At 40.7% G+C, this 19071-nt stretch overlaps 1 protein-coding gene across 2 annotated transcripts in view; it reads left to right on the forward strand.

The window, feature by feature from the left end:
• The window catches only part of CDK17 (cyclin dependent kinase 17), a 69065-nt gene that overhangs the window by 15089 nt on the left and 34905 nt on the right, over positions 1 to 19071 (forward strand). The window contains exons 1-3 of one of the 2 annotated variants that reach the window (XM_081022505.1): positions 6567 to 6817; positions 10554 to 10702; positions 16937 to 17101. In XM_081022505.1, coding sequence (XP_080878631.1) covers positions 10585 to 10702; positions 16937 to 17101 — 283 coding nt within the window. In that variant the 5' untranslated portion in view covers positions 6567 to 6817; positions 10554 to 10584. Of the gene's footprint in view, positions 1 to 6566; positions 6818 to 10553; positions 10703 to 16936; positions 17102 to 19071 lie in introns of those variants that run through there. The other variant, XM_081022506.1, reaches the window with a different exon arrangement.

The raw sequence follows: 19071 nt of genomic DNA on the forward strand, positions 1-19071 counted from the left end.
AAAGGAGTGGGGGCAAAGAGTTGCAGGAAGACTCAGAGGGAAAAGAAATAGTATCAGAGAGAGTCGGGCCATTAGAAACTCCTCCATCCTCTCCAAGAACAAGGAAGGGCTTAAAGTGACAGGAGCAGCTACAGCCGCCGCATAGGAGAAGTTGCTGATTGCTTGTGTCTCAGACAAGGCATTTAAGTGAACTGGAAGGAGAGCGGTCGCTCTGTTGCTCCAACTGTCTTGGTTGGAGCACAAGTCTGAAGAAGCAGATTCCTAGCTAGGCAATCAACAAGCGCGAGGTGTATATCCCTTGCACCTTAGGATGTCATCAAGTGTTTTGCCAATAAAGAAGGACACTTCCAACCACCTGTCCTCATTGGGGCTGGCTGTGCTCGGGACAGTACATGAGGCAACAAGTTTCTAATATGTGGGTATTCCTAGTGATTGAGCTAAATAACTGGAGGAGTTTGACAGATATTAAATTGATGGATAGTCAGATGAGCATATATAGAAGTTTTGGATTAAAAACTCTGGCATTGTTAAAACATCCTTTTAAAGCGTAGGAGTTGATAGCAGACTGTTTTGAGTTGCCCTAAATCATCAGTAAGGTAAAGGTAAAGGGACCCCTGACCATTAGGTCCAGTCGCAGACGACTCTGGGGTTGCGGAGCTCATCTCGCTTTATTGGCTGAGGGAGCAGGCGTACAGCTTCCGGGTCATGTGGCCAGCATGACTAAGCCGCTTCTGGCGAACCAGAGCAGCGCACAGAAATGCCGTTTACCTTCCTGCTGGAGCGGTACCTATCTATCTACTTCCACTTTGATGTGCTTTCAAACTGCAAGGTGGCAGGAGCTGGGACTGAGCAACGGGAGCTCACCCCGTCGCAGGGATTCAAACCGACAACCTTCTGATCGGCAAGCCCAAGAGGCTCGGTGGTTTAGACCAAAGCACCACCCGCGTCCTTAAATCATCAGTACAACAAGGGAAACATTAAAAGGTCTGGGGAGGGAACAAACTTCAGAGAATATTTAAGTGTTCCCCGTCTAGAAAAAGGAAACACTGGTTAGTCAGTAAATGGGGGGGGGGATAGAGTATTCTCTATTGTGTCTGCTTCACCCCTGGATCCTTGCATTAAATAGCCTGTAGTGTGTTGGAACCCATTTGTCTGAAAAAATATCATACAATATCATACAATAGGTTTGTTCAAATAATTATTTAGCTTTTTTAAAAAAAAATAACAATAACGCAAATGCTCTCATAAGTAGGGTGAATAGTGACACATTTTGCAGATATTTCTGTTTGTAGAATTACTTCTGCATGGAAGAAGATTATGCTGCTTGCAACTTTTCAATGTATAATGAGACTTTAGTCCATTGGTTTTGTTGAGTCTCCTCTGAGTATGTCTTAGATGGATATCATTCTAACAGTTCAAATTTTATTTTCCTCTGTCCTTGGTGGACTGAAAACTTAAGATAAGCCAGTCTGTCAGAAGCTGGAAGTATAAAAATAGAACAACCTTTTGATTTTTAGCTACATTTTTGTGGGTGGGTTGTTTTCGTATAGTTTTCCAGTACAATGAAACTTGTATAATATACAAACTTGAACTGAAGTTCAAGAAATAGAGTAGAAAGTGAGGTAAGTAACTGTACATGGCCAGTTACTTTAGTTGGCCAGCCTTTTCTATGCAAATCCATGTGTGCCATGCAAGAAGATAAAAACAAAAATCTGATTTGGACCCTTGGTGAGCCTTTGTAAGAACTATGAGGAAATTTTTGCCAGTAAATTCATATGTAGAAACTGTTTCAGAAACCCTGGGTGGAACAGTGCATCTTAGGGGGAGAAGTTGAGATAAGGGGTGCTAACTTGGAGAGGGGATGGAGGAAGGAAGATGTGAGCCATAATTTTAGCATGGTTGAAATTTTCATATCACTTTCTCGTGATGCGCATGTAAACCTTTACCTGGGCTGCATATTATTTTACACTGCAAAGTGCCTGTGTAGGGTAGTAAATATACCACATACTGTGATAAGCGTGTGAAAGTCCTTTGTATCTAAAAAAACTAGAAATTTTGACTCTGTACCTGTAATGGGAATACATAGCACAATAGCGTATTCTTTTGATAGGAAAGCATTTTCACAATTCTTTATTGGAAAGAATAATTTTGAGTTCTACATCACACTCATTCTTGAGTCATTCTTCATCATGCTTTTTCTCTTATTTATGTACCAACATGAGTTTCATTGTAGGAACAAAGGAAATAAAATAAACAAATATTTAAAGCTCTTGCATGTTATTTGGGATTACTTGAATGTGTGGATTTTTGTTTTCTGCTTGTGCTGGTTCCTCCTGAGTAAATAAACAAATAGCTTTGTTTCTTGTAGGGTTCCCTGTGGCTCCACATGTGCCAGCAAATGTCAACCTAGGTGATCATGTTTTCTATTTGAACAATCAGTAATTTGTTTTGTTGTGTTGAATCTTGAGGTGTTTATATTGTTGAGCTGGCAAAGTGCACAGTATTATTCAGCTTGACACCTTTTGCATTAAGAAGATACTGTACTTGAATAAACAGGGCTGTTTTGACTTCCATCTTCTAATTTAATGGAGAAACTTATAGTATCCAGCTGAAAATGATTAACTCACTTCAAACATTTTCCCTCTAAGTGTGATTTCAGAGGTCAGTGTGATTGATAAGCATTTGACCACCTTGATTTTCATATTGCTTACATTTTATTAATCCTCCCCTTTCTAACAGGGTTGATTAGTAATGGGAGCATTGACAAAATTGGTATGATGTGTATTGCTAGACAGAATTATGAGGTTACTCTTACGGATGTCTATCCAAGCCTCTTGTTTCAGTCAACATTTTTAGCCTAATTATCTACACATTTTGTGCAATTTGTGTAGCAAGGCAATACCTTTGCATTACCTACTTCTTATAGCTGAAATTTGCAATCTAGGTGACTTTGGCAATCTCTGTTGTAAACATTGATAGCGAATATTTGTTTGGCTACCGTATTTTTCATAGTTGCAAGAATATCCATGTCCCATAGGACAAAACCCAGTTGTTTAAAAATATACTATTGAGATGTTGCAAAGTAGCCTTTTTATGTTTATCCAGGATGGATAAGTGTTAGAGGCAGGTTTGGAGTGGTTTTTTTGTATTGAACCCTACTGGAATCTTGTACATATGCTAAGAAAGGTTTGAGAATCAGAATCTGTTATTGAGAGGCCTTATATTTTTAACAGAGTTCAAAAAAGAGCTGCCTTTTAAAAAGGGAGCTGCTTTGAATAATGCATCTATATTTATTTTACTTTGTAATATCCATAATGAATTTTTTTAAGCCTTACACTGAGCAGAATGATGTAAGTGGTAAGTGAAGACATTCTGTAAATGGTACAGTCAGATTACATCAGTGACTAACAACTATAGAAAGCCCTCATTCTGTTCAAGTTCACTGAATTTGTCTCATGTTAGCCACCTGCATATGAATGAAAACATTTATCTACAGTGTAGCTGCTGGAAAGTTTAGAAATGATTATAGTCAGTGTGGTAGGAATGAGCTGAGCAGATAAGCAGCTTTTGCTGCAGCAGATATACTGTATCTGAATCTTGCTGTTAGGATTGCTTTTCAGATCTGTGTATATGAATGCTATAGTTTTAAAGGTGCCGGTATTTCTGTATTTGGAAAGTCCAGTATTTGTAAGCCAGAAATGATTGCCACGTTCGTGTTCAAAGGACATGTATTTTTGCGGGGTTAGACTTTATTGATAGTCATATAACCCAAAGTACTGTAGCTAAAAAGAAACAGCAGTACTATGCATCTTTTATTCATTAGAAATCTGTAATATGTGTGTACATTGCTGTGAATGTCCAAAATATGGTGAACTGTGACGTTTTTCAAGTATGAGTCCTGACAATTCCAGATGGCTAATGTTGACAGTGATCTAAATTTAATTTGCCAACTTGTGTATATCCAAAACAGCAGTTGGGGCGCTGTCAGTATTTCATAGATTCACTTAGACATTCACACAAACCAGTTGGGATTGTCAGAATTCACATGTGGAAGTCAATGTTCACTGTGATGTAGTATTTGTACGCAAGAGTAAACCAACGCAAAACAAGATAAAATGGTTCTCCTGCAGAACAAGTTAATAGAAAACTGAGTGGTAAAGAATAATAAGCATTTCTATGGATCTTTAAAGAAATGCCGCTGTTGGATTTGTTTCAGATTTGCATTGAATCTGGGAAGCAGTAAGTAGATACCAGAGGAAAATGTGCCGTAATGTGTAGGTTCTCTTTCAGCAAATCAGTTTTGCAACTAATTGCCTTTACATTTAAGTTATCGTGAATACAAGTAGATTTCAAATTGCAGCTTTTTACCAAGCTGTGAAGTCTTGGAGCCAGAGCTTTAAACGAGCCCTTATGCTGTCCTAAAACTCAATCTGCCTTTGGTGACTAGCCAATGTAAAGTTTGCAGAGTAGGCATGATATACTCAGACCAATAAGTAAATATGCTGCCTCCAATAGTGGCAGGTCTTAAGATCCCAACCTAATGCAAAACAAGTTAATAATCAAATCTTTCACAGGATTTTCATAGGTTTAATGGAAGGTGTGCAGTGGGGAACTGTTGTAAAGTAAGCAAGGACCTTATTTATTAGACTTGCCTGTCTTAGATAGTTTGAAAGTGACCAATTTCCTATTATTAATAAACAGAAATCAAGTTGCATACAAGACCTCTGCTAGCTGTAAAGCGGTAGTGATAGTTGGACAACTAGATGAACGAGTCCCATTCTCAATAGATTTTAGCATGTATTCTCTGGTTTCTGTTTTTTCCTGAAGTTAGTTCAGTCTTTTCGTTTAAAAGGGAATTGGTGGTAACTCTTAACAGCAGCTAAACCCCTTTATGCATATATGTGCTACTAGAAGTTTTGGACTCCCCATGAATATTGAGGGAGAACTTATCTTTGAATTTTCTGGATCTGCCTTTAAGAGACAGAATTTGTCTCATAGGGAGAATAGATGATCAAACAGATTTGCTGATTAGATCTGTCACACTTTGTTCTGCCCTTTGTGCAGGCCAAATAGCAAATTTAACCAAAGTATGGAGCAATTAAGGGCACTTGGTGTCTGATCTCACAGCTTCTGGCACTGAATGGTAGGCAGAGGCATACGTAGAGACTGGCAAAACTGGCCCCACTGGGGACGCAGGCCCACCCTCCCCCTCCAAAGAACAGTCACCATTGGAGTGACTGACACCATTGACTGGGAGAGGAAGTGACTCTAGACCCCTTTCGGATTCTGCATCACCCAGCAACAGAGGGGAGGGAGTCTACTCTGCTGGGAGGCTGGAAGTACTATTGTTCTCTTCACTTCCCTCCCTCCCCTGCCATCAAGGCCACCTTTCAGCCAAAGCTAGTGAGTTCACAAAGCTCAGCAGTTGCAGCAATGAGCTCAAACAACAGTTCTCAGCTAAGCCTGAACCTCAGCAGTGCTACAGTGCCATTGCACTATGGGTCTGAGTGTTGGGGTTTAGAGCTGCTAGGTAAGTAGGATTCAGTAGCTTTGAACTCAAGCTGTGAAGTCAAGGGTTTTATTTACCTTTACCTTTCAACAGCGTACAGGAGATTTTGAGTGGGAAGTTGGATTCAAGGAGCCTGTGCGTCATGTTGCATAGCCTGGAATCAATTCAACTCCTTCTATAATATTTTTAAGCAGTACTACTTACTCTTAGAAACTTTTTCGCCTTTATAGAAGCTTAAAGAGTCCCTGGAAGGATGATTAATTAGGATTGCATAATTACTTTTCTAATTAATTCCAGAACCCCCACCCAGAATTCATTTAACTTCAAAGAGCTCAAAGTCCTTGAAAGTTTATAGCATCCTGGTGTTGGGGTGGGGGGAGAATTATGGTCTTGGAATGTATTCAAATTGTTGGAGGTCCTGTCGGGTCAGATGTTTCCCAAATCTGTTTACCTCCCCATATACTCTCTGGACATACACTCCACTTCCTCTTCCTCTTGGGGGGCAATAAGCATGTTTCACTGGACTATCAAGTTTGATATTAGCAGAAGTGAAATAATGATCAAGCTCACGTTTTATACATTGTCTCTCTCTACCTCTTTATATTGGGAATATGCACATCTCTTCAAGTACTAGGGTTTATATACAAAAACATGCAGGTGGGCTCTGTCTAGGGGGCTACAGCCTCCCAAAAAGTTGCTGTTGATATCTAGGGGTTCTTGAGAGCAGCATACCGTGGCCTCAGGAAGTGGCAGTGGATGCAAGGTGTAGGAGGAAATTAGGGAGGCCATTTTGCGCCATCCGCTTGAAAAAGGGTGCCTTTGGTTCCAAGTGTGTGATTTTAGGAGTGGGAACCATGTTGCCATAGTTTCTTCTCATAATCCCATCAGATCTGGCAGCACACTAGTCATCTGCTAAAAGGCATTTGTTGCCTGGAAAGAACTTCCACACTCTGTTGGAACTGTGACATCATTAGAGGTGTGTTTCTGCTTTTACTGGTCATGTGTTTTCATGTGTTCTGTTGCTGCCTCTGGTCATTTCTGTTGCTTTATACAGATGGCATGGCTTTCATTTACTAATTACAAGTTCTTCTTCTCCTGTTTATTGTCACAGACAGACATTAATACCCATAATTTTGTTGTTCTTCCTAGGACTGTTGTGTTAGGGGTCTGATTTGTCACTTGTATCAGAAATCTTCATATCATCCATGCCTCCAGAAATGTATTGGACTGCCCATTTATCCTTGTTGATTTTTAGATTGGTGTAAATTGTTGCACCCATGTTACTTCAGAGAGTCAGAGATCAGCCGGGTGAGTGAGAAGCAGGTGGAAGCAGGCTTATTTTGGCATAGAAATATAAAGGCCTTGTGCCAGACAGAACCGTGTCTGGCAGCAAGGACCATCCTGATTATTACCAGCTTTGTTTTTTGTTTTTTGTCTAAGGCTCTTCCTTTTTTAAATTTGAAAGCTGAACACTATGCCAGCAAGATGTGCTACCCCTCCCCACAAAAAGTGTGATCGCTCCTTTAATGAAAGACAGCAGAGTTGAACATGGGCGTAGCCAGGGGAGGCAGGGATGGGCAGTTTCCCACCCCCAAATCAATAAAAATACATAGTAAACTGAGGTTCTGCCCCCCTAACAAAAGGCCTGGCTATGTCCATGGAGTTGAACTCTGTATCACTCTTTAGTTTACCCTGCTGTCTTTTTTCTGTTCAGAGGCAGCTATGCACTGCTCTGAAAATGGGTGTGGGTGTGTGTGTGATTATTATAAAACTGTCCACTAAAGAGAGGTACAAATACAGTACAAATACAGTGGTACCTTGTGTTATGTACCGTCCCCCTTACGAATGCTGCGGGTTACGCGCTCCGCTAACCCAGAAGTAGATGCCCCTTGTTGCGACCTTTGCCCCGGGATGCGAGCGGAAGTCGTGCTCTGGCTGCGCGGCAGCAGCGGGAAGCGCCATCAGCAAAGGGCGCCTCATGTTATGAGCGGTTTCTTGTTATGAACGGACCTCTGGAACGGATTAAGTACGTAACACAAGGTACCACTGTAAAGCAGACAACATAATTGCCCATCAGCTAACATCATAATTGTATCACTGCAGGCCCTAAAAAATTGAGTACAGTTATCACATGCTGCCGATAGCTGTGGATGCTGTGTAAATGAAGCTTTGTCTGAAATTACAGCTGCGCCTCTTCGTATTTGATACCATAACTATTTGTGCTAAGAATGACTTGCTTTGTTAATTTTCGACAGCTTTGCAAGTAGGGAGAATGAAAGCCCTGCAGAAGAAGGCAAACACTTCCATGTAAAAGTGCACTGACTTGCATGACCCCGTCCTTTGCAGCCTGTTGACTCCAAGGCTGACTATTCAAAGTGGCTCAGGTTGGGATGTACAAAAACACTGCATAGTCATATGAGCTTTCTTTTGCTGTCTTCCAGCTTCTGGAGCTAGAAGTTGGCCAAGTCATTGTGGGAGAGAGGAGCATCTACATTGTGGGGATAGCTTAATAATCATTGCCACATGAGGTTGAGGCAATGGTAGCATGCAATCAGAGCTTCACAGAAAAGCGGCTATCAAAGTCAGATTAGAGTGTGGAATTTAGTGGGTTATATCCAGTGTTCATTGTGAGTTTTAAAGTTGCACAACAAAGGAATACAGCAGTTGTGGTAGCAGGAACTGGTTTTCCAACAGATTCTGCAAGCTGTTGCACAAAATCAGCAACAGCCAGCTTATGCTTTTTCTCTCTTTTTGTGCACAGAATTTAGCTGGTGCAGAACATTTCACCAGTGGAACAAGTATACCTCTGCCTGACTTCAGCTTGTCGCTACATTGCACACAACCTTTTATGTTGGGTTTTGTGTTTGGTTTTTGGCAGTGAACCTTACACTTTAGCCAGCAACAGTACCATTTACTATTGTATTGTGCCTAGAAATGGAATTAGTTTCCACTAGAAAGCAAATACATCTGTCAATGTCTTAATATAATGAAGGGCATTCATTTTCAGGTTACTGGCAGGGGATGGTTCTTGGATATTACTTTTGATTTTTGATTTTTGCTTAAATTTCCAGTCTTCAGCAGCATATGCCTGAAAAAACTCAGATGTAAAATGCTGCATTAGTTCAGTTCTGAGCTGCATTTGTTTATTTATTAAATTTATATCCCCACCCTTCCTCCCAAAGGAGCCCAGAATGGATTCAAAGCTATTCTCAAGCAATATATTTCGCTTGCCAAATTCTAATTCTTTTAGTTTGTGTTGGCATACCAGTGGAACAAATGTATCTTTGCCAGATTAGCAGCGTGTTTTTGGGGGGAGGGGGAGCGGGTTGCCTGTAGTAGTCTTTTTATATTGCCATTCAGACTTTTGCAGAAAGGAGTATAATTTGTATGTGGTTATATCTGCCTAAACATTATGGGTCCTTTGGACTAAAAACTATATGTACTCAGCCCATGTTCTGTGCATCAAAAACAATTGCAACTCAAAAATAGAATAGGTTTCCCCCTTGGTTGAAAGTGCCAGGTATGGAAAGTAAATATGTCTTGCCTTCCCATTTCATCTCTGGGTTTCAAATGTTACTGCAGCAACATGGGAAGCTAACAGAAGGGAGTAGCAACCATTCCTCTCCTCTCATGCAACACCTGGGTCTGAAGATGGCAGGCTTCATAAACTAATCCTTAAAATACTTACTGGCCACAACACATGAATCGGATACTTTTCTGAAGTCTGTTTGCCAACACTATGAGACTCACACAGAACATCCCTCTGGACTTAATTTACCCTTTGTTTTAGAATGCTGTCCTGCGCATTGATAGCAAGTAAGGAATAAGTCATACATTCCGTTGGTTCTGATGTGGAAGATGTTTCCACGTCATTGTACTTTAGTCCCAAAGATTTTCCATAATTGATGGCTCATCTTAAGCACAAGAACATTAACTAAACAGAAAAATCTTCCTGTTTTACTATTTTATAAAATAAAAATTTTAAAAATAACTTTTTATTGTAGTTCCTTATCTACTTTGCCTTCATATTTCTACCACTTCTGTTTGAAACATGGTCCAGTTTTGAACAGATCAGTCAAAAAGTGAGCAAATAGTTTGGAGAAGCTGGCCCAGCCTGCTCTCAATAGGATGTTGTATTATCCCCCCCCCTTTTTTTTCCTTTCCATGTTATTCTAATTGCTTTATTTGCTTTCCTACCACCTTGAGAGATCTCCCACCCAGCCTGCTTGTGTAGGAGAGAGGCATCTCACTGGAAAATTGTGAAAGGTGTATTCTGGTTTTGCTGCAGAAGGCTGTTGCATGAAGTTTATCTAATACATCAGCGGTGGACCTTTGTCTCTCCAGATCTTGCTGAACTACAGTTCCCATCATCCATTGCAAGCATGGTCAGTGGTCAGGGATGATGGGAATTGTAGTTCAACAACATTTGGAGAGCTGAAAGTTCACCACTTAAGGTTCCTTCTAATGTGAAGGAGCTTTAATTCACTTGCAATTAATCCAGTCCCAACAGAATTGTGTATAAAAATTCTCCTCCAAACCCAGCTTCCACACAGTCAGTTCTCCCAGGAAGTGCTTCTATTGGTTAGACCTCCCTTAAATTTCATCATAACCCATAAGGTGTACCTTTTTAAAATTACACCATCTACATATGAAGTTGGACAGCAGGAACACATAGATGAAGAATATTCTAGTTGGTCACAACACAGTTGTGGAACTACCATTTTCTAAAGATTTGTCAGTCTAAGCATGTAAAACTTTGGTTGGTTTTAAAAAGTGGAGACTCTGGGTGTGTTATAATAAATGTGTAGTGTCTTTTAATGGGGTATTTTATTTTGTTACAACTTACCCACCACAAGCCGAGATAAGCCAGAATAGAACTGAGATAAACATTAAGCTGTATTAAATTCACAATTTCAAAACTTAGCTCTTTTGTTAAAATGACCTTACAAAGTTTAGATTGATACTGTATAAGCAATCAGCACTAAACACATTTTTCTTACGGTTGAAACAAGTGTTTAAAATAACAACTTTCTTATTTTAATAGGCTTCCGTGAGCCAGACATATTACAGATAGAATGAAAAAGTTCAAGAGGAGACTTTCCCTAACGTTGCGTGGGAGCCAGACAATTGATGAGTCACTTTCTGAACTGGCCGAACAAATGACTATTGAAGAAAACAGCAGTAAAGATAACGGTAAAAATAACCGCTTTGCTTAAATTTTATCAAGTATTTATGAAAATGGTATTCTTTTAATGATAAAAGTTACTTGCAGCAAGAGTAATGAATTTAAATTGTTTTGATGTTTTAGTTTAGAATAACAAGTGTGTATCTTTACTTTTGGGAAGTAATTGCAAGTACAGTCATACCTCAGGTTACAGACGTTTCAGGTTGCGTTTTTTCGGGTTATGGACCCACCAAAACCCGGAAGTACCGGAATGTGTTACTTCCAGGTTTGGAGGGTCGCGCATGCACAGAAGACCAAATCGCGCTTTGTGCATGCGCAGAAGCACCGAATTGCAACCTGCGTGTGTGCAGACGTGCTGCTGCGGGTTGTGAATGCTGCGGGTTGCGAACATGCACCCCTCATGGATCACGTTCGCAACCCAAGCGTCCACTGTAATATATGTTAAGCTCGAGTTACTACAGATTTGATGGGAATGCTTCAAAAATGCCTTTGTGTCTAGCCTTGTATTATTAACATATTAAGCTGCAAAAATATGGTATCATTTCATACTTAACTAGCAGAATTGCCACTTCTGTACTGTTCCAATTTACTGCCTTGTAAATTATGATATTCAGTATTGTGTTTATAACATTGCTTTCAATTTATTTATTTTTGCAGCTGTGTAAAATATCAGCTGATGCGTTGTTTAGAAAGCATAAGCTGAGTTCCCAAACTCATGGCTTCTGAAAAGCACTGAACAGTGTGCATGGCTTGTCCAATAGTGGTGTTTTGCAGTATAACAGATGAGATTGGTTGCACAACATCTCATTGATGATCATGTGAATTGGGGCAGCAGGAATTGGTAGTCCAACAGTATCGGAAGGGATTCTAGTGTCTTACTGCTAGGAAGATTTCAGTATTTCAAATTTCTTTGCCAAGGTAATCCAAATTCTTCACACCCCACCCCTCCGGAATCCATACATGCTTCCTTGATTGATTTATATTTCTTTAAATTGCATCATATGGCAGAAGACTGTCTCTCAGTGGTGCTTTGCATTCATAAGGTCCCAGATCCTGTTTTTTGTGCAACTGGTTAACTGGCTTAGAGTGACATCTGCCTGGGATCCTGGCAAGTAACTGTTGATCAATAGCTTAGAAGAAGCAATGATGAAGATAATCTAATAGATTGAGCAATATATACAGTGGTACCTCGGGTTACAAACACCTCGGGTTACAAAAACTTTGGGTTAGAGACTCTGCTAACCCGGAAGTAGTACCTTGAGTTAAGAACTTTATCTCAGGATGAGAACAGAAATCGCACGGTGGTGGCAGTGGGAGGCTCCATTAGCTAAAGTGGTACCTCAGGTTAAGAACGGACCTCCAGAACGAATTAAGTTTGTAACTAGAGGTACCACTGTAATTATCTTGGTTTAGTTACTCATGGGGAGGAGGTGCTGAAACCCTATTTTGTGACCATTCAAAATTTTACATGGCCCTTTCCCTCCTCTAGATTTGGATGCAGGAATTTATTTGCAAATAAGAGAACAGCTACTATTCAGCTAGAGGTTTGTTGGAGCCTCTTCTGCTGTTGTTCAGTACAGTGGTATCTCGGGTTATGAACTTAACTCGTTCCGGAGATCCGTTCTTAACAGAAACTGTTCTTAACCTGTGGTGTGCTTTCGCTAATGGGGCCTCCTGCTGTTGCCACCGCCGCGATTTCTGTTCGCATCCTGGGGCAAAGTTTGTAACCCGAGGTACTACTTCCAGGTTAGCGGAGTTTGTAACCCGAAGTGTTTGCAACCCAAGGTGTTTGTAACCCAAGGTACCACAGTATAAGAAATAGTTTACCTCTATAGGAGTAGAAGCTGTGGCAAACAATGTCAACAAAACTTCAGCGTGTTTATGGTTCCCTTAATTTCATGCAAATTATTTATTTGAGTAGTGGTCACAGTTCCTATGCATGTGGGAAAGCTATTTGTGATGCGTTATATGGAAAAGGAGAAGTTGCATAAAGGTGGGGCGTGCCTTCTTCAGACCTGAGAATGAGTCAAATTGTACACTTCACTATCCAAAGGACTGTTTCTTAAGACATGGCTTAACTTCTCCGACTGTATTATTCTGATGTACATAATATCCTAAGCATTAAGTATACGTGTGTGTGTGTTCATAGCAGAATATCCTTACTTGCTCACACGCTGCGTTTCCTCTTGCAACAATTCAGAATGAATAATATTGACTTGCCATTACGCAGCCAAATCCTGGCCCACATGTGTGCTTGTCTTGCTGTGTATCCGCCTCTAAGGAAAGTGAACTCTTATGTTTATTGCTGCTGTGTAAAAGGCATTCATGAAGTCATGGCTAGAACTGCCACCTCAGGCCTTCGAGAACAGAACCCTGCTGCTAACTCTCATTTTTAAGTAACTGTATGTATAGAGAAAGCAAAGCTTTGTGGGAAGAAGGAACAAATAGTAGCAGAAGGGAAGAGAACATTATGTGTGGGGCGGAAGAGTGTGTAGGAAGGGGGAGGAGCATCGCAAAGTACTGCAAGGAAATCATGAACAAGAGGGGCAAAGGACAGTGTACTCTTGGTGTTGTTTTTTTAGTTGGATAGGAAGTGGAGTAGATTTAACCCTGGCAAATGAGATTCTACATCACCGGTCCTATTGACTATGTGGCCTTTTAAGCCTTTTTCAAGTATACTGTTTATATTTACACATTTTGGAAGCTTCAAGCTGCACTGACCATCTGGGAAAAGCTGGTGAAGGGAGCGGAGGATACATTCCATAAATTTTAGGGATATAACTTACTGTTGGCATCTGTCTGTCTCAAGGGACAATGAAGTGCGCCTCCAGGGGTGCAGTCAAACCGCTGCTAACAGCACCAAAGTGACCTCCCCAGGGCACTGGTGCTAAGGCACCAGTAAGGACCAGTTTTGCTATTTCCAGTTTGGACTGAAGCCTTTGCTTATAGATCTTGCACTGTTGGCTTCTTCATGGTAAAGCATGCAACATAAAGCTTGTTGTTGATACAAAGTCCAACACGCATATTGTACACAGCTAGATATAAATCCATATGACTACAGTTGAACATCACACCAGAGAGTTTCTTTGTCCCTTGGCTGCCAAGCATCTTGCTATATGAAATGCTTCCTGATTCTGTTCCTAAGCAACTGCTTCGTTCTGTATTTAGAGAGTGCACTTCTGTTTTTCTGGAAGTCATTGTTTATACTGTTTCCATCATCTACAAAGAAACTTGGAGCTGTGTTAATACCTGTCCGTTTCCCCTTCTGAGATCTGCCACTGTTTAATTTAAGGCTCCTGCAAGTCATCTTGAATTGATTTCTCTTAGAGTATCCTAGCTGTTTTCTGAACAGATGCAAACTGTGGGTAGACATCACCCTCGTTTAGAAGACCAGAATATCCTGCTGTGGTGAACAGTTGCAAAGGAAAGGCTCTTGACACACAGAAATAAAGCTTATGACCATTCCCTTGATGGCTAGGTTCCAGAATATGTAAATCTTAATAATCTAGAGATGCTTTTGTGGGATCTGTGGGAAAGTAGTAAAATGATTTCATCATAAGAAGCAGCTCACCAAATATCAACAAGGGAGTTAAATATAAACCAGTATGCTTGTGGGATTGCCTTAGCCCATATATGCCTATTTAGTCTGCAAAACTGGCACTGTTACAAGAGCTACAAAATGCTCATTGCGCACTTGTAAGAAATTGATCTTTTAGTGTGCAGTGCAGGAATCTTTTGCCCAACGTGGGGCACGAACCCACAATCCTGCAATTAAGAGTCTTGTGCTCTGGTGTTGGCATCTGTCTCGAGAGAGACAAAATTCTACTGAATGAGCCACTCAGCTTTGCTTCAGAGAAGCAAAGGGAAACCATGAACATGATTATTTAATGAGCACAAATGGATTGTGGTCGAGCAACAGGATGTTCCTTTTTATAAAACCCCCTGTTAACGTCCATCTAGCCGTCGGAAGCTTTTCACTACGGTCTGGAAGTGGTTGAGCGTAGGTGTTCACCCTGTCTTACAGGGCTGTTATGTAGAAGAGACAACACGAAGTAACGGTATTAACTTTCGATTCCCTGTGCGTTACTCACAGCTTCTGAAAATACAGCTAGGCAAGCAGAACTGCTCCAGTGTCTGCGCTGTGCATAAGTACGTGATAGCGCTGGAGACTTAGGAGGAATCATAATAAGCGGAGAACAAAGGCCAGAGAGGTTGGCTGCCCTCGGTTCCTGCTGCCCCACATACCCCCTTCCCATGCTAAGTTGCCTTTCTCCTTTCTCTTTCCCTTGGTCCCTCTCCCTCCCCTGCCCTTTGACCCTGCTCCTTTTGTTCTTCCAGCTTGCTCCCCCTCCTTTGGGCTCTCTCGCCACTCAGTCAGTCCTCTCAGACATTTTCTGTCAGCTTGAAGATTGTGCCTTTAATCTTGGAAGGTTTTCTGCGGCCTGGCTTTGGACAGTGTTGTGCTTAAGAACCTCTACAACAGTGGCAGTGCCTTTGCCTTCTTCCCAGCTTGCAGGACGCCCTGCTTTCTGGAGGCAGAGAGGTGCTAATAAGTATATGATACCTTCAAGGGCAATAAAGAATGCTAGCAGCATTGGTTTGTTGCTTGGGTAGTGCTATTCAAGAGGGTAATATGTTTCATCCAGTCACGCAACCTGTTTCATCCAGTCACATAGCTTAAAGTTACTTGGATTGTTTCTCAGGAAAGAGAAATGAATAGGTCTGTAAAAAACATTTCACATTCCTAGTTGCCATTATCACATTCCTAGGATGTGAGGGTCCTGGGCACAAGGTTAAACAAGAATTGTTCCTGTGTAGAGAATTGTAATGAATTGAGCTGCTCTCTGTTTAACTCAAAATAGAGAGTAGGTCGGATCATAGGAATTATTTGTTACAGTTTTCTCCTTGTAGAAAAGAACACGTGATTTCAATACAACTATGTGTATATATTGCTGAAAGTAAACAGATCACACTTATGTGTTCCTACATGAGAGTAAAAATGTAATCAACGAAGTGATACAAAGCTATGCTTGCATTTTAGCACATAAACACTTTGCAGTTTAAAAAGTTCTTTTTTTCCTCATTGAGGAAATTTGGCTACTTATTTTAATTACATTATGGATCCAAAATTCACAAAAGCTCGTAAACTTTCCACACATAGGATTGGACTTCTCACTGTTTTGGTCTAATAGAAGAAGAGAACTTGACAGTGTGGGATTACTTTGGAACAATCTGTTTATTGCAGATTTGTTTAGTTTTAATCAAAGGTACTTCATGAATATCTTAAGGCTTTTTAACAGTGTCAGTTCTTTGATGTATTAATTGAATAAATTTATGTAATTCAGTAACATCTGAGGCCATTTAGTTTTCTTACCACTTCATGTTTTCTCTATGGGTTTTTTTTAAAGGTACTTGATGATATATTTATTATGCTCTGCTTATGTTGGTGTATTCTAAATTCACAAAACAAAATATTACCCTTTCTGCATGTATATGAGCTGTCTTAAGGATGGAACCTTTTCAGATGAGTCCATTAGGCAGGACTTTCAAAGAATGTGATTCCCTCAGCTTCCCAGCCACATTGTCTGAGGGATGATACACCGGGCTGCAAGTACCCTGCATAAAGAATGTGAATTGCCTGAGTACATAATTTTAACATTATTCATCAGGAAAAGCTGGTGCAACCTGTTTAAATTTATGCAGATTCAGCAAAAATACAGATTTCTTTTTCACTGTGGACTCTATACTGTGATGGCTTTGCACTACCCCTGAAAGGAAGGACATCTGATTTTTTTTTTGTTCACCTACTTATTGTTGCTCTCTTCAACCCTCTGCAGCAGCTGTTTTCTCTCCTTTAGCGATGAGCCAGAGGTGTCAGTCTGTACAAGACCTTGATGATATCGGGGTGAATTGACTGCCTGTCTCTTGTACCAGCTCAGTGATTGCTGCATGCCTGCTAGGTTATACAATATTCTGGCTCTCAGCTATGCTTAGGGAGTTTCTCTGGCTCAGCTTCTGTGCACAGGGGGGAGTGAAAGCGAACATTTTTTATTGTGCATTTTCTTTTGTGTGATGTGCTTCACCGTTGATGATCTACCTTCCAGGTTTCAAATATTTTGAACCTCATTCAAATACTGCAGTAAGCAGACTGTGTGGTAACTCTGTTATTTTTTTTCTCTCTCTCAACATGTTCCTGAATTTCCTTCTTGTGGGATGAATTGGTTGGTGTTGGCAAATTTCAGAGCCTATTGTGAAGAATGGCAGACCTCCAACATCCCATAGTATGCACTCATTCCTTCACCAGTACACGGGATCCTTCAAAAAGCCTCCGCTACGAAGACCACACAGTGTTATCGGTGGCAGCCTTGGTTCTTTCATGGCAATGCCAAGGAACGGGAGCAGATTAGGTAATGTGTCCTTATATTATCAATTCGTTATGTTATTCTATGGCTTCTACACTCCAGAGTATCAGTAAGGCAATTATATTTCTAATATAGTAATAGAAATAAAACTGGTGGACACCATCTATGTAGGATGGCATCCTAGTTAGTTGGATGCAAAACAAGAACAACAACTGTAAGCGGTAAACAAATCCAAACTGTAAGTATTAATTTATAAAACATTTCCATGTGAATGGCTAACACCTAGGAAGGTAGACTGTATCCCTCACGTACACCACAATCCAAATTGTTTGCCGCTGCCGCCGAAATTCTGGAGTCATGGAGGTACCACCACATCCACAGCCTGGCTGCTCAGAGTGGCGGCAACAGAAAGGAGGTGTGGAACTGGGCTGATCAGGCTTGATCCCTGCACCTGCATGAGGCTGGCACAGCAATTGGGAACAAATCAGTCCTGATGCCTACCAGCTGTGAGAGCAACTCAGCATCCTGCAAATCCCAGGCTGATGTCACCTTCACTCCATTTCATTGCTATCCACTGGACTGTGTTGGGGATACCATTGGCGGCCTTCTGCCCACATGGCCGGTGGAGCAGCACATGTACCACTTTATTGGCAGCAGTTGACAGAAGCCCAGCAGTTCATAGAATCGTGTATTTAAAGGCCGCTAAGATTGCAGTGCTATGCATACTTATGTGCGAGTGAGTCCCATTAAACTCAATGTGACTTACTTGTGAGTAGACATGAATAGGATGGCGCTGTAAAGCCTTATTTGGGTGTTCACGCTTGTGATTCAAGAGCCCCACGATTCAAGGGATACTGTCACCCTTCCAGAAAGGCCCAGTTAATCCAAAGCAGAGTGTGCCACAAATCATGTACACAGTGTTATGGTGCTTCACAAAAGAAGGCTTCGAGAAATCTCAAAGGTATACATCCTTCTGTATACTTACTCATTCTAAATGGAAACTGCAGTTGTTGCCATCTTCTTGTCGGCTTCCTTCTTAAATGAAGCTTAAGACAGCAGTAACGTGTGGTGGTTGAAGCAATCAAAATAAAGGTGGAGTGTAAATAATGAGTCCCCATGATGAAACATTTGGGACTGACTGTTCTAAGTTGGTGGTGGTAGGAAGATGATAGTGCCAGACTTCAGCTCATTGGCTAGAGATGACAGCTGTGAAAAACGTTTGCACAAGATTCATAACCAATCCATTCTTTACAGTCTCCTTCCTAAGTCTTATGGTGATCTCTCCTCCTGCAATTATTTTGTTGTCTGAATCAATTACATGCTTTTATGTTACTGAATCCTTGGAATATTGCTTAAATATTCATGAGTGCAGGTTCCCCTCCCCTCTTTGTACGGAAATTAACTGGCAGGCTTGCCAGTTCTTTGTGTCTGCAGATGTGAATTAGGTTTCCCAGAGGTGTAATTTTATGCCAATAAGCTCAAGATATAGAAATCATTCCTATGAACAGAGTGCAGCTTTGTCTGATAAGCAGAAGGGGACTTCAGTTGGTATAGTCAATTTCCTGCATCTGCCACTACTTCACCCAGTCAATTGTATTAAATTCATTCTTTTGCATAATGGGAATAACATCTACCATGCATGACTTTTTAATTAATACGAAGTGCATTTTTTGTTTTATTTTCAAGTAGTTACAAGAATATTTAGGGCTATAAAAATAAATTTCTGCAAACAGACGCTACTCCAGCTTAGCAAACTGCAACAGTCATTATACCTAGCTTCTACTGAATTGGAAGCTTAAGCACTGTAATTGCCAAAATGGATGCCATTACTCACAGAAGAATCTTTCGTATTCATAACAGTGGAGTGATAGAATATTTTGTTGTCTGATATCAACCATTCTGCAACTAACTACTTAATCTGCAGATGGCATTTTTCAATAAAGCCTTCACCTTCCTCATCAGTCATTTTCCATATAATTTATTTAAAGCATGTATGTGACAATACACATACAAAC

The sequence above is a fragment of the Podarcis pityusensis genome (assembly GCF_964106645.2).
Source record: "Podarcis pityusensis genome assembly, chromosome: 10".
Lineage (NCBI taxonomy): Eukaryota > Metazoa > Chordata > Lepidosauria > Squamata > Lacertidae > Podarcis > Podarcis pityusensis.